This window comes from Tympanuchus pallidicinctus, unplaced genomic scaffold, assembly GCF_026119805.1.
Source record: "Tympanuchus pallidicinctus isolate F22 unplaced genomic scaffold, pur_lepc_1.0 scaffold3, whole genome shotgun sequence".
Taxonomy (NCBI): Eukaryota; Metazoa; Chordata; class Aves; order Galliformes; family Phasianidae; genus Tympanuchus; species Tympanuchus pallidicinctus.
In genome coordinates, this window is record NW_026294747.1 from 1,652,714 (window position 1) to 1,667,742 (window position 15,029).

A 15,029-nucleotide genomic window follows, 5' to 3' on the forward strand; every position below is an offset into this window, starting at 1 on the left:
TGCAGCTTACATGAAGCAGTGCCTCACTTTTTATTACTTTAATGTCATTTAGGAACACAGTTGGCCTTCCCTGCTGCAGGCGCTCACTGCTGGCTCGTGTCCCGCTTCTCGTCCACCAGGACCCCAAGTCCTTCTCCAGGGGGCTGCTCTTATTTCATAAGTTATTGATCATAGCAATAAATTAAAAATAGAATCCAAATATGTAATGTAACTATTATGGAAATGGGTAAAAGCAACACATTACTTCCTTCTTTTAGCTTTAAACAGCGGTCAGAGACTGGAACGGGCTTCCTAGCGGTGTGGTTGGTGCCCCTGCCTGTCAGTGTTCAAGGGGCATTCAGATAATGCCCTCAGTAACATGCTGTAACTTTTGGTGAGCCTGGAAGCAGTCAGACAGCTGGACTGCGTGGTGTTTGAAAGGCTCTTCCAAGTGAACTATTCTAAGTGTGCTCTGAATGTGTTAACTGTCCCATCCTTCCTGTTTTGTCTGTTGATCACAGCTACATTCTTGCCTCCCATTCAGCCCTTGAACTGATTTGCTGCAGGAGTGAATTCTCTACCTAAAAGGGCTGTCCTTAGGACACATTTTATATTATTGTAGTAGAAAAGTCCAAGTCCAGCTTTTTTTCTATAGTCTTGTCAGTCTTTTGGATATTTTACTCCAATCTTTTACTTTTCTGTATGTTAAAGTACCATTTCAAAGCTGAAAAATCAATAGTCAGATATTTTAAAAGCCTACCCTTTATTATTTATGCCAGTAAATTATTATTAACAACAAAATTCAGACCTAAAAATGTCCATTCTTAAAGAAGCTAAAGATGAACAAGTCAGAGCAGGATCTTAGCCAATTTTTTTTCTTTTCTTGACATTAAGTGGAAGATTCTCTATGTAGGTGTTTTGAGGAGAGGCTGACCAAGAGCTCTTCTTTTCAGAGGCAGCCATCTTCTTGCCAACAATCCACTAATAATTCCTACGAATACAGAAAAGCAAGGCAAAATACGGGTATGGTACTATTCTCTCAGTCTATCTATTGCTTCACTAACAGATATTATTGAAGCTCAAGTGAAGCAAACCTTGGATTATTCCTTTACAGCTGCTGATCTATTCTGGATAGTGATTTTACCTTTTCATCTACATCTCTGACTATTCTTTCATAAAATGTGGATATTCTGTCAAGACTAAGGCTGTATAGAGCGTTTATTAAATAGAAATGGTAAAAAGATCAATCAGAAATTCTGCTGAGTGATTTCCTTGAGTCATTTGGAAAATGTCATCTTGGTAGTTATGAGGATACACTGCAAAAACTGTTTCCTTACTACACATGAAGAAATTTGCCAACCTTTACCATCATCAACATATAAGTTAAATTAACAGCAAACTATTAATCAGTCCGGATACAATGACTTGAAGAAAGCACTTGGTGAGAGTAAATCCAATCCAAGCTAGATTTTGTGTAGCTATTTGGATTGTTTGGAATTGTTTGATCACCACAGCCATAACATTTTCAAATTACTGGAAGTAGAATCTTTATGCTGCAGTGATATCTGTGCAATAATGGAGCGTTTGTGCCTTCAGCTATAAGCACAGCATGCTTAACGGCCTCTGACTTTAAGTACTGAGACTTCTCATGAAGTTGTAGACTTTTCTGGTGTTGACTAAAATATGAAATCATTGTGTTTGCATCACTTGGATGTTGTTTATTAACGGTATCTTTGAGGCTAAGCTGTCGCCTACAAAAGTAGGATGTATCTTCACGGATTTTTCATACAGATATTTTCTAATTCTGTTAATGTTTAGCTTTTCATATCTATTTTAAAAGTTGTAATTTGATTGGAGCCTAACCTGTCATTTTGAGATCCTGGATAGCTTCAAATACCAGTGATAGGGAAAGCTGAAATAAATATTGAAACAAAAACTTTAGAAGTGTTATGCAATTATGTCCACTAATATATAAGCTAGTCGTTTGCTCGTCAAGCTTCAATTTCCACAGTGACTTCTGAAGCTGAAGTGCTGGAGAGACTGAAATTATTTTGGAGTCAGGTGATAAGCATAATATTTAAACCTGACCTCTTCCATTGTCTGTCTGTTGAGGCATTCCAAGTGAATTTGAAAGGTAGTGGTACACCTTGATTTGGAGTACTGGTTTACGGATGGTCAGCAGAACGAATTCACAAGCTGCTTTGTGCTCAGCAGTCGCAAGCAGTTGCCAGGTATCAAAGCTGTTGGCTTTCTAGGCTGTGGAAAAGTCTTCATCTTGCAAGTCACTGTGTCAGCTGAAGGCCCTACCTGTCTGTCCCTGCCCTTCTGCCAGATGCTTCTTAGCCATGAAACAGCATCCTGTGGGCATTCCTTCACCCACTACCAGTCCCTGTCGCCGGGAGAATTCATGCCCATTTTTTTCAGTGTTTTAAGCAGCTCTAGTTTGTACAATACAAGATTTTCCCTTTGCTTCATATGAAAAACACATTTGCCCAAACTAGCTTTCTGACCTTTCATGTAACTGCCATAACTGTTTGATTAGGGCCACGTTACAACAACTGTGACTTAATGTGACATCCAATACTGTAAATTGTGAGCAAAAAGGGTCAGGACTTCATAAATAACCTTTAAAATTCCTTTTGTATTTTCACCTTTATACTACTTAAGTTTTAAAATGGTTTGTTTCTTCCCTTCCCTTACTATGTTTTGCTTGTTTTATTGCCTTACTTCCTCCTGTGTTGCAGTATAGTTCCCAAAAGCGTTTTAAGTGGCTTGTGAGGCTCTTGGGTGGCTCTTCATAGCAAAGTGAGGAGCCGTGGAAGCAGAAAAAAGGGAAGAAGGAACTGTTTTGAAAGTCCTGCTTTCTGGTAGCAACAGCTCCTCTTTTCTTTCCTCTTTTTTTTATACTTTCATTGGGAAAGTTAATCTTTGATTCTGTTTATACACTAACAGTTGTGGGCTCTTTTCCTCAATAAAAACTGGTAGTTTTACATATTGTTTCTAATGTCAACTTTGTTCTAGAGCTGAAAAATGAGGAATGTGAGTAGTTGATAGGCAAGTTATGTGAGGTAATTCATGCTGTTTTGTTGGACTCTTCTCAGGCCAATGGGGTTCTATTTTTTCCAAGCTGAAGAAATAGCAGGGGTGAAAGGACTGAGAGTCCTAAAGGTCGAAACAGAAGTAACAGCAGTATTGTGATCCTGCAGAACAATAAAAGCAGTTGCATTAGAAAAGGATTGCAGTTCTACATGCTACAATCCTTACATTTCAGTAATTGGTGATGAGCAGCTCCATAGTGTGAGACTGGCTCTGCAGCCACGGGACTTTGCAAGCAGCATTGAACTGAAAGTGACTGTTTCCATGGAAGTTGAAATTTACGTCTATAAAATATAGTGAAACTCACATTGCCAATTCTGCTACTGTTGCAGCTAAAAGCAAAAGCCAAGCATGCAAAAGACAGGGATTTTGGCTGCAAACACTAAATGCAGAGGAGAAAAAACACATTTTCACGTCTTTCTGATGTCTCTCAGCTCAGGTTCCTGGCCAACTTGACAAGATTAAGATTTTTAAGTGTATAATATTACCATGCAGCACCTTGGTTAGAAATTGTGGTTGTCAACCTGGGAATTCAAATGTGAAAGCTGTAATGGTGAATTTCTTGGGTAATCAGAGAGAGAATAGATGAAGTTTCGTGTATGCTTAGGAAAAGCATACATTACATTACATTAAGCAGAAAATGTGGATTAGCCTTTAAAAAAAATAAAAATAAAAAGGCAAATTAATGAGATTAGGACAATGTAATTTATTCTGAGATTTTATGTTGTAATGGCACTGTTGAAGACTCCAGTAATTTTGAAGAATTGGCAGCAGTGAATTGACTGTATAAACCTCTGAGTTTTTACTACGCTGTGTTGGTGAATGTCAGTTCTGTGGTCTGCATAACTGTTAGGCACTGCTGTGTACCTTTAATAATAGCTTCTAAAATCTGTTCATTTTTAAAATAAACTATGTTGGGATATTTGTGGGTGTTTTCTTTTGAAGTAGTCACTGAGTGGTGAGTAATTAAATCTTACAGAAAGCTCTCTTTTTCCTTCCTTGTGTCCAACTGATGACTACTTTCTAGAAATGCCTTGAGTCACAGCAAATATCTCCTTGCAGCAACAGCTACAGCAGCAATGATATCTGAAATATTTCTCTTCCAATGGTTCTTATTTGACCTTCATGAACTTTGAGGTCTGCTGTGCTGGATGCTGCATGCAGAAGTGGTTATCGGTGTTCAGAAAGTGCTGAAAGATGGATTATGATTGCAAAACTTACAAGAAGTTGAACGTTACGTAGGGAGCTCAGATGGGTGGTTGCCTCACAGTTTGGGATTAGGGCAGACTGCAGGAGGAAAAAAGGAGAAGAATGGGTACAGTTTTCACCTTCTGGTTTATCACTGAGCAATACTAGAAAAATACAATAGAACAGGTAAGGCATAAGGAGAAACCAGGAGGAAAATCCCAATGAGAAAGAATCATCCTGGAGTGGAAGCTGGAAGCAGCAGAGCAAATCAATAACCAGATCAGGTAGGAAAAGGCTGAAGTTGTGAAAAAGCTAAAAGTTTGTTTGTTTTGGGTGGAAGAAAAAGGAAGAGGAGATGGATTGAATTAATGAATCCAGAAAATAAATTCCTTGCTCTTTTGTCAAGCTGCCTTTGGACAGACATACTTTGGGGGAATTTTAATCCACTTCTGTATGAACAGATTGAATGTCACAAGGAACGCTTCACTTTGTTCCTCGTCTTTACAAGTGGGACAAACAGGCTCCGCCCATGTTCCCTGCTAACTTCTGCCAATTGAGTGAACACGTTGAAAAGACTGACTGTGGGCTACGAAAGCAAGTTTAAGACCTGGAATCATTCTTTTCATGGAAGTGAACAAGTTTCACGTTTCACAGAGAGTGTTTTGTTGCAAGATCGCTCCAATAAGAAAAGTACTTTCAGTGTGATTTTGTTTTGTGCTGTTGTAGCGCGAGACCACACCTCTCTTTTTTCTTTTCCTTCCCGAATACTTGCTGGTGGAAGCTTTTCGAGGCTGAATTGTGCTACTGTCTTCTCAGTTACCAACAGCTTACGTGGATGTAAACAAGTGTGGACTCTGATCAGGTGAATGCCCTCGTACCTCTTTATGTGGGTATGATAATTAAATGCATGCACTGCATCCCTGGCATTTTTACAGATTAAGCACCTCGTGTTCGACCCACTTAACATTCATCTTGCACATTAGTCTTTGTATGCAAGACAGGATATGATCACGTCAGTTCAGTTTAGAAAGCCTGCATGGGAGGCACTGTGAAGGAGATACTTACGAACCATTGTAAACTTTGTTTTCTCTCGTCTCCATTTTTCACAACGCCAGTGCGGCGCAGAGACAATGCAGTGTTTGCGATGCAACCTTCTGCTAAGCATTAGGTGGCAGTAGTGTGTTGTATTTGGCAACTGCTTTGTCGTTTGTTTTTTCTCTCCTGCAGTTTTTATTGCAGTCTAATCAGTGGAGAATACGTGCGTATTATTTCTTGCAGTTTTTTATAAAATACCATTGGATATTCGGACGTTATGGGGCTGTAAGGGCAGCCGTTTGGGCTCTGAGATACATAGGTGAGATCAGCTTGCTCCAGTTTCTGCATAGTATTCCTTCCTTTTTTCCGAATAGACACTATTAACTGCAAATGATCTGATTAGGTCTATGCCATTACTGGCCATGCGTATTTATTTCTGCAATCTTTTCATCACTTGTAGCCACTTCTAAAGTTAATATAACCTGTTAGATGAAGCGTGTTATTTTATACTTGTGTTTTTCATTTATTTTTCTAAGAGGTTGAAGAAAATGTCGGTAGGACCATAAATAACTTTTCATCACAGTGTTTTTATTGTCACTCCAGATCCTGCAGAAATGCAGTTACCTCGTGACCTCTTAGAGGTGTTTTTTTCCCCTCTCCTTATCCTTCTTTCTCACAAGAAGCTCAAGGAGTTTGGAAGGGGTGCTGCATTGTATTAATTTGGCAGGATGATCAATTAATAGAAGAAGAGCAGGAAAGTGTTGACAGAACATGCTATCTAATTAGTACCTGATGAACCATATAGGCCACAGAGCACAGCGCTTCAGGATGACTGCTTTATGAGACCTTTATTTGCAAAATAAACCTGTAGAAAACCTAAAGGAATGTTTGAGTGCAGCTCCAGTGAGGGAAATTTTCTGATTTTCTGTTTTTGTGATGAAAGCCTTCACTTTTCACTGGTATCTTGGGGAAGGCTGAGAGTGCTTGACGCATCACAGCCATTCAAAGCATCAAGCCTTTGTTTTGTATAAGGCTTCTTAAAAATCGTGGAACCTTTCATTTGTTTAGGTCTTTTTATTTTATTTAAGAGGCAAATTGCAAATTATGGGACTAGATGAAATGAATATTTAAAATAAAAGTATGCAGTTTTCCTTTCTGCTTTCTGGAGCAGTGCCTGATGGCTCATGTGATGCAGTGAAATTAGTTTAAGAGCAGGTAGCACCACAAGGCTTTAAGGTTCTGCTCTGTTTTTCTAGTATGTGTTTGAAATTGGTTTTCACTTGAAAATTAAGTGGTTTTGTCATGAAAGGCTCCAAGTGCCTTTCCAGTACTGCCAGCCTTACCTGGCTACTGGGAGTAACTTTTTCCCTTTTTGTTTATGAATCTATTGATAATTAATTCATATTGTTCATTCAGAAATTCTCTCTCCTCCTGTGATAGCAGGAAAGTTTAATATTTACATGTTGAAATCATCTTTTCAAAATTAATTCCTTTTTCCCTCCAGCTTAAGTTTCTCTGTTCTACTAAAATAAGCCAATGTCTGTTTTAGAATAATTTTTCAAATAGATCTCTTAGATCTTTGTGAAATGTGGAAGTGTTCTTTAATCGTGACCCAGTTTAATAGTTTCAGATGGTGAAGTTGCAGAATGGCTTCTTTCTGTGACTTTCCAGGGAGTGCCACAGGGCAAGGGCCGAGTGTATGTTACATTTTTCTGATAGCTCAAATATATAGTGTAGGTAATGCTGAATACATATGTTAATTCTATTATGTGCTGATCTGTGGGATTCAGTGTGGCAGTGTAGGTAAAAGTAACAAAAGAGTGAACTTTAAAAGCATTAGGTAGTTCCCGGCATGTTTCAGTTGCATTATACGATTCCTTCTTTTGTGCTGTGTCCAGCTTTATCTTTTGGTGCTCTGTAAATTGCTCTGGAGCTTTAAAAACCGACAGTATAATTTAATCAAAAATATTCTGATGAGCCTTATGATGCCACAGTATAGAACTGGAAATTTGCAGCTCTGCTGGGGAGCAGGGTGAAGAAGAGGACGCACTTTCTTGAGGTCTGGGGCTGTGAGCAGCCACACTTCAAACTTCCTGACAGGCATTTTAAGAAAGGTTCCCGTTGTCAAAAACCTGAAGTCAGTGTGACCTTGCCACAGAAGCAAGATTTTTCCACTAGCTATCACATTAATCTCTTATGTTCACGCTTCATGGTAAGAGACTTTCAGATGGGCCCTTCTGAACGAAGCATTAGCAGCAACAAAACTCTTCTAGTTTCCAAATCAAATTCTAGAAAGAGAGATGCTGCACTGGGCTGAATTGTCCACACTTGATTCCAAAGCTGTGGGAATCATAGCAAGATTGAACTCTGACTTTTTGTGAAATGAGGAAAAGACAGGTTGAATACCCATCTACAGCCTGCTGTACTGTTTAGATTCCAGACGTGATTTAGAAGAGCTGTTGATTTCTTACATGTTTATAGATGTGGCTTAAGCACAGTGGCCACGTGGCCAGATTAAGGAGTCTTGCTTTAAGAACTGTAAATTCTTTCTAAGAAGTCTGTCCACATAGCCTGTAAATAGTTGCAGAGGTGGATGCAGGTGTATGACACAGTCCAGCTCTTCCTCAAAAGTTAAAACCTCTTGATTCCTGTGAGCATTTGGTCAGACCTACACAGATTTGGTTGTTGGTTTAAATCTAGCCAAGGCTGGTGGTGTCTTAATTGCTACCACAGAGCAGCCATTTGGCCTGTGTGAGATGAATGTTGTCAGAGTACCTTCTGCAAGGCGGACATTCATCCACTGGGAACGTATCAAGAAAGTTTTCATTAATTGGTCCCTTTGTTGGCATTTGTGGCACAGCAGCCAAAATCTGACTATGAACAGACACTCTGTGTTGGGGGTGAGATTTATTGGCAAGTCTCAGTACAAGAACTGGTATTTACTACATACGTGGTAAGCGGGAGCAAAAGGCTTTCCTCTTCAGAACAATCTGCCATTAAATTTACTCTATTTTTTTCTTCAGATACAGAAATGTAGCAAGAACTTACAGACTACAGTGGGAAATTAAGCATATTAACAGATTTGTCCTGTGTAATGTTGACTGTCTTGCAGTTTTCTTTTAGCAAGATGCGAAGTGTTGTGATGAGCTCTGTAGTCTACAGACAAATTTACATGGACCTACGAATACTTGTGTCAGATGGGAACACTGATAGTTTGTGTCCTGACCTCGTTAGCTTAACTTGTAGATAATAACAGTCACAGTTAATAATGCATAGAGCGTATGAGAAATGTTTTTAAACTTAGTTGGCAATTTTGATGTGTTCATGTTATCTCGTGCACGTTGCTCTTTTGTTGAAATTCTTGAGCTGTGTTGTATTGCAGGAGGCATACATACTAGTAATTATTTCTGTGTGTTGGCTTTTAGTGCAACGCTCCTGATTGTTGCTGAACTTGGAATAGAACAAGACAGTTCGTATGAGGTTTTCTATATGTTCATACATATCGCCTTTAAAATTTTAGGGTTTGTACTGTGGAATGAAGAAAAAAAAGAAAAAGTCTGGTATTAACTAAACAAATGGCCATATTGACACTGAGAGAGAGTTTGGACTCTGAAATTTGAATATACTGGCTAATATACAGATTGACCATCCTTCCCCCTTCCCCCCTCCCCCTTTGCCCACTCCCCCCCTCCAAATATTGACGATGAGATTTTAAAAAGGCTTGGTAATCTTTACAATTCCAGTTAGCAGTCAGAATCTCATTCTGTTGGATTCCACTCTGTGAATCTGGAATTTGAATATAATGGCATTTTTTTTTATCTGAACAGTGTAAAATCCAACTGCTGTGTCCACTTATACTCATTTAACTCTCCCATCATTGGAATGGACGTCGATGGTGTGCACTGCTGTTATCTCATCGTTCCCAGTGCTAATCCACAGTCACTTTCACTCTTACATAGTTAATCCAGCCAGCTCTTTACAGCATTTCTCAACTATTACCTCTTCTGTTTGCAATTTTAATTCACTCCTGTCATTCACAAAAAATGGTAGCTACGCCAGATACCAAGCAGTGCTTTATCTGCAGTGTTTGGGTTGAGCTCCTCCTGACCGTGACCACATTTCTTTGGCACTGCTTATTTTTGAATACAAATGCAGTTCTTTTTCCAAGTTCCAGGAAATACTGTCGTTGCACTGTAAGTCAGGAACACTTTCTGTTACATTTATGGTAAGAAAAAAGAAAAGAGAGAATACCCACCACAACAAAACCAAACAATTCATGCTTTCTAGACCTCTTATTGCTGGGTGCATTATGTTGAACAATACTGTCAGACTGTAAATTTGTCATGGCTACTGCTGGATGTCTAAGACGGGGAAGGATGCTGAGAGATACTCCATCACTGACCCATATTTAGTCACTAGATGTAGTTCCTGCAAAGTCGTGTGGGTATTTGAATTCATGTAAGTAATCTCTTTAAAATCTTTTGACTTGATTCACTTAAGAACTTCAGTCAAATCTCTAGCCTTGTATCTGCAATTATACATACACCTCCCTACTGAAATGAAGCACAAATGTAAGACATACCAATTAAATTTAGCCAAGTAAGAGCTCTTAGTTATCTATAAAATACATAGTAACAAATTAAAGCACTTTTCCACAGTTAAAATAAAAATCTGGCTGTAGCAATAGCAGTAGGAGAAGATAAAGCCTCCTGTTTCGATGTATGGAACTGGAGATGTGGTGCATCTTCGGATTTTAAAATAAATATCCTTTTTGGACAAAGTCATCACTGTAGTGCAGTAAGTAACAAATGACAAGAAATAGTAATCTTTAACCTTTTCTGAACATCACCCTTGTCATTTGTCACACAGAAGAGTACTTATGAATGAAAGTTTGACTATGTAATGCAGAGTAGTTATCATGTATTCCATAGTTCAGCAAGAGACTGCAGTCTAGCATAAAACCATGGCTGTATGCTTCACCCCTCCAATAAATCGTCGTGTTAAGCTGATTCTCCCTGGGCACTGTAAATTTCTTTTGAAGAGTGAGTTCATTAGCACCAATAAGGAATGTACATTAAATTGATTTAACTAAAAATTTTCTGCTTGCTAATTTGAATTTGATTAAAATCAATCAATCCCATTACCTTTACTGCATGAAGTTAAGTAACTTGTACAGGAGCTAGGAGGACAGGGACCTTTGTGTGTCACCTGTGTTGCTTGATTTGTGCAACCAAAACTCAGCCAACTATCTTAGTTTCCCATCCTGTGCAATGAGTTCTAAAGCTCTGTGCACATGGTTGCCCAGATACAGTGACCAGGTGGTCTTCATTAACTTCCATGCGGATCAGCGATTGATTTTTCAATTCTTAAAGTGCAAAATGGACCAATGGACCTTTATACTCTTCACAGAGTATAAAGTGGGCAGAAATAAAGACTGTAGCAGTTGACTGTGCTATATATAGCATGTTTTGGGTCCTTTCTGTAAGTGATGTGGGTGAAAACCCAAAAAATTGGGAATTGTTTAACTTGTTTATGATTACTGTAATGCTAAAGCAAATGTTGCAACTACTGTTCTGAAGACACTGGCTATTAATGTAAGGCAATGCCCTTATAGCTGCAAGAATCAATAAGAAGTTAGTAGACTACTTGCTTAGAAGCCCACATCAGTACCTGACTGACGGAGTAATTTCTGGAAACAGTCTACAAATTATTTTGTAGACATCCTTATTTGTTTTTATCGAGTTCCATTACGTAGTAACATGTTGGTAAATGTTATTGCTGGGTTCAGAAAGAAAACCGTCCCAAAGCAAACACATGAATGATCAGCAAAAAGCTATCTTTATGGAAACACTGTTCCTTCAAAAACATTGTGCATATGTAGCTAGAAAGAGAAATACAGCCTAAGTGCAGTAACACAGCTGAAAATAGTGCTCAAGTGGCAAGTATGAATGACAGGAAGATAATTTGCACAGATTTTGAGAAGAGATCTTGTAGGAGGTGCTGGTAGGCACTAACATTTTGAGTAAGAGCTTACAACTGGCCATACATAAGGAGACACGAGCAATAGTTCCGTTCCTGTAGGAGGAGGCAAGTCGAGTAGAAAACAGGCTTGTCTGTTTTCATCATACAGCTCGTAACGTGTTCACAGCTGAGATTAGCTTAGAAATAAAGCTGAATGGGAGGAGGAGATCAGAGGCATAGATCAGATTTAAACTTCCTCAGAACAAAACTCCTGGCTGGTGTTGAGGCAGCTCTTCTGAAGGGTAAACTGGAGATGGAAAAGCATTGGAAGCGTGAATATGGCATCTAAGGATGGAAGACAGTGCCACAAAAGAGTTTGATTAAAGTCTGAAGCACTGACAAGAGTACTGTGCACAAAGGGCAGATACTGGTGGGTTGGTTGAAAGTTTGTCAGCGTGGCTGGTGTCTGATCTGCCTGACGAGGGTCTAAAATGGCTGGAAAAGAGGACAGCTCATTTGTTACCTTACAGACGATATAGGACAGCATGGGTAGCTGAATCATGAATGGATTTTTGCTTCAAAGGAAAGTATTCTTGTATTTTGATCCGCAAGCTGGACAGTAGGATAAGGGAGTCAATGAGAACAGGTCCGAAACAAGTGCAAGTGAAACAGGAAATTAAAGGTTCAAAGTGAAAGAGCAGAAGTTTGAGGATTTTTCTCAGTGTAGAGGGAAAGGCTAAGTTTATCAGATGGTAGCAGAGCAATAGCTCCAAGACAAGGAGGAGAAAATACTTTCAGAAAGCATGAAGATTTAATCAGTAAATGCCCTGCAACGTAGTTATTGGTTCTATAGGCAATAAAAGCTGAAGGATGAACCTGAAGAGTAACGTATCTTAACACTTCATTTAAGAAATGAACACAAAAGCCTTTCTGCATTCATTATTGTTTTTCCAGAGCATTTTTATGACACTTCCAAAAACATTTTTCAGTCTGTCAGTTGTAGTGCAGCAAAGGAAAAGTGTAACCAGTTTGGTGGGCTGCTTTTCTCAGGTGTCCTTGGCAGGAGAGAAGCTGATGATCTTAGTGCTGTTTTGGGCAATCGGTCGCCTGTAAGAAGCTGAAAGAGAAGGTGTGGCCTATCCAAACATACAGTAATAAGAGCAGTGGTTTTGTGATGCTGCTATTCAACTGGAGCTAATGAGATTTCAGTAGCACAAAGTCTGGTACAGCACTCCTTGGGTAGGCCTATTTACTTCAAATGTTCTTTTGCATGTAAACTTGCAGGGGAGTGTTCACTGGCAAGGGCAATAAAATATGTAGCAGTCATACAACTTTTTTTTTTTTTAATATGTACTGTAATTATCCCTAAAATATCCCTCCAATATTTTAGGGATAATTACATACATATTTAGGGAATCAATTTTAAATAATAACATCTGAACTTTTAAATAATTCATTAATGTTTTTTAGGTAAAATTTTGCTTTGAGGAATAACTGCGGAATACCTACCTAAAAATATGTTCATATTTTGAAAATATCATGGCCCTGGGCAGCCTGGGCTGCTATGAAATGTGGAGGTTGGTGGCCCTGCATGAGGCAGGGGGTTGGAGATTCATGATCCTTGAGGTCCCTTCCAACCCTGGCCGTTCTGTGATTCTGTAAAAGCAAATCATGTAAGCCTTTAATGTGAACTGTTTTGTTTCATATTCTTATTAAGCACTGGTTATAAAAGAAGACCTTTCACATGTGATATGCAATCAATTGTCAACTAAAATACAATTGGAAAAGCCGTGGTTTCAGAAAAATGGATTTGAAAAATGATGCTTTGAAATAGCTTTAGCAATACAATGTGATGTATGATAGCAGAAGCCTGAGTTTAGTGCCTACCAAGTAAAGGTGTGATTACTCATTTTTTAATTGGCTATTTAGAATATTAAATATAATTACCTCCTTTTTGTTTGTTGGTTTTTGTTTTTCCGTGCCTTAGAATTCTGTCATCTTCAGCTGGGGAGGCAGAGTGGGGATATCTGTAAATAAACTCTCAGATCACAACTGCTTCAGTTGTATTTTCAGCAAGTTGCAAGGCAGCGTTTAGTCCCAAACACGGGGGTAACTTCAAGTGTGCTTTCCATGCCAAAAGCACCCATTTGTGTGCACATTTTGTGCTCTCAGGTGTATATGGAGAAAGGTACGTGGAAAAGAGTTGAAGATGAGCATTTTGCTCTTAGGTTGGATTGGGGATTGACACGGATAACACCCACCAGTGCAAATGACAGTTAGCACCTGTTAGTGCCCACATGGACTCCTTTCAAATTTTGGGTCCTGTAAAGCACAGGCTATGTTAGTCTTCTTGTCTTTCCATATTGAATTGTAAAGTAAACCAGTGGAATTCAGTTAATCAGAAATCTACTGAAACGCTTGTATAAGAGATTTTCCAAGCCTGAAAACATTTGTTGTACAAGTCAGGGCCCAAACTGATGTTAATATAAGGGGCAGAAGTTAAAGCTCCGGAACGAGGGATATTTTGAGAACTAGGCATACAGGAAGGTGGTGCTTTGAGGATTACTTCCCAGACGACACTGGAACCAAAAAGAAGACAGAATGCTCTGCTCAGAACCAGTAGCTGCAAATGGTTTAAAAAAGTGATGCCATTTCTCTTATTATTGCCAATAGGATGTAGGCTTTCTGGCAGTTATGTCCTTGAATAACCATTTCTTAATAAAATGACATACTTTCTGTAGCCAGTGATCCATGACTTTAAATATTTGGAAGGGCTGTTGATTCACTGAACTGCAAGAAATTAAAGATGCTGAGGCATATTTTCAAAAGTAGAACTACATGCTTTATAAATTACTATGAATTTGATCATGTATGTTCTTTTTACTGTCTGAAATAATGGTCAAAAAGCCTACTTACATGCAACACATTATTCAGTTCACCTGCAGTAGAGTTAAGTAAATGGTGGCATTGCTGAAATCGGCTACGTGTAATTTTACAAAGATGTCAGCACCTGCAACATCTCCCCTTGTTCCTGTGTTAGAGTCCTCTGCACCTATTTCTGTTTGTCGTGGCCGTTCTCTCTCTAGGTGAAGTGTCCATAAGACCAATGATTCCATCAGCAGATTTGCCAGTCAGTGCACATGGTGACATTTGTGCCACTGGTGATTTGGTTGCCATTTCACTGGTCTAATTAAATAGGCAGTTTTCTCTTGTGCCCGCAATCATCGTCTCCCTTCCTTTGGCACCTTAGCTCATAGCTTCTCCTTTTTTTTCCCTGTCCTTTTAGCTGAATATCAAATGCATTATTGATCATTCCTCTTCCACCCCTTCTCTCTTCCGCTCCCCTCAACTTTTTTTAATCTATTTTTTTTTTTGATTGGCAGTATCACCCAGACAAACAGAAGGCAGATGTGCCAGCAGGAGAAGTGGAGGAGCGTGTGCAGAGGTTCATCGAAATTGATCAAGCGTGGAAAATTCTAGGGAATGAAGAGACAAAAAAAGAGTATGACCTGCAGCAGCGTGGTAGGTTCCTGCCAAGGAGTGCTGTGGTGGCAGCAGCTCTTTAAATAAGCAGGGTCTGGGAGTTGCAGTGAGATGGTATTTTAAAATGCTGTTTGTTGCTGAACCAAATGTTTCTTTCACTCTTGTCCTACTTTCAAACGTGGATCCATTATTTATAGCTTTTGCTACACATACATTAGATAGTGAAAACACCAAATTGCCTCCAACGAAACATTAGGTGGCATTATTCCTAATAATCGGAATATGGG

At 39.1% G+C, this 15,029-nt stretch overlaps 1 protein-coding gene across 1 annotated transcript in view; it reads left to right on the plus strand.

The window, feature by feature from the left end:
- DNAJC24 (DnaJ heat shock protein family (Hsp40) member C24) overlaps positions 1 to 15,029 on the plus strand; it is a 35,973-nt gene that overhangs the window by 6,762 nt on the left and 14,182 nt on the right. The window contains exon 3 of the mRNA XM_052692503.1: positions 14,643 to 14,781. Within this exon, the coding sequence (XP_052548463.1) occupies positions 14,643 to 14,781 (139 nt within the window). The remainder of the gene's footprint in view (positions 1 to 14,642; positions 14,782 to 15,029) is intronic.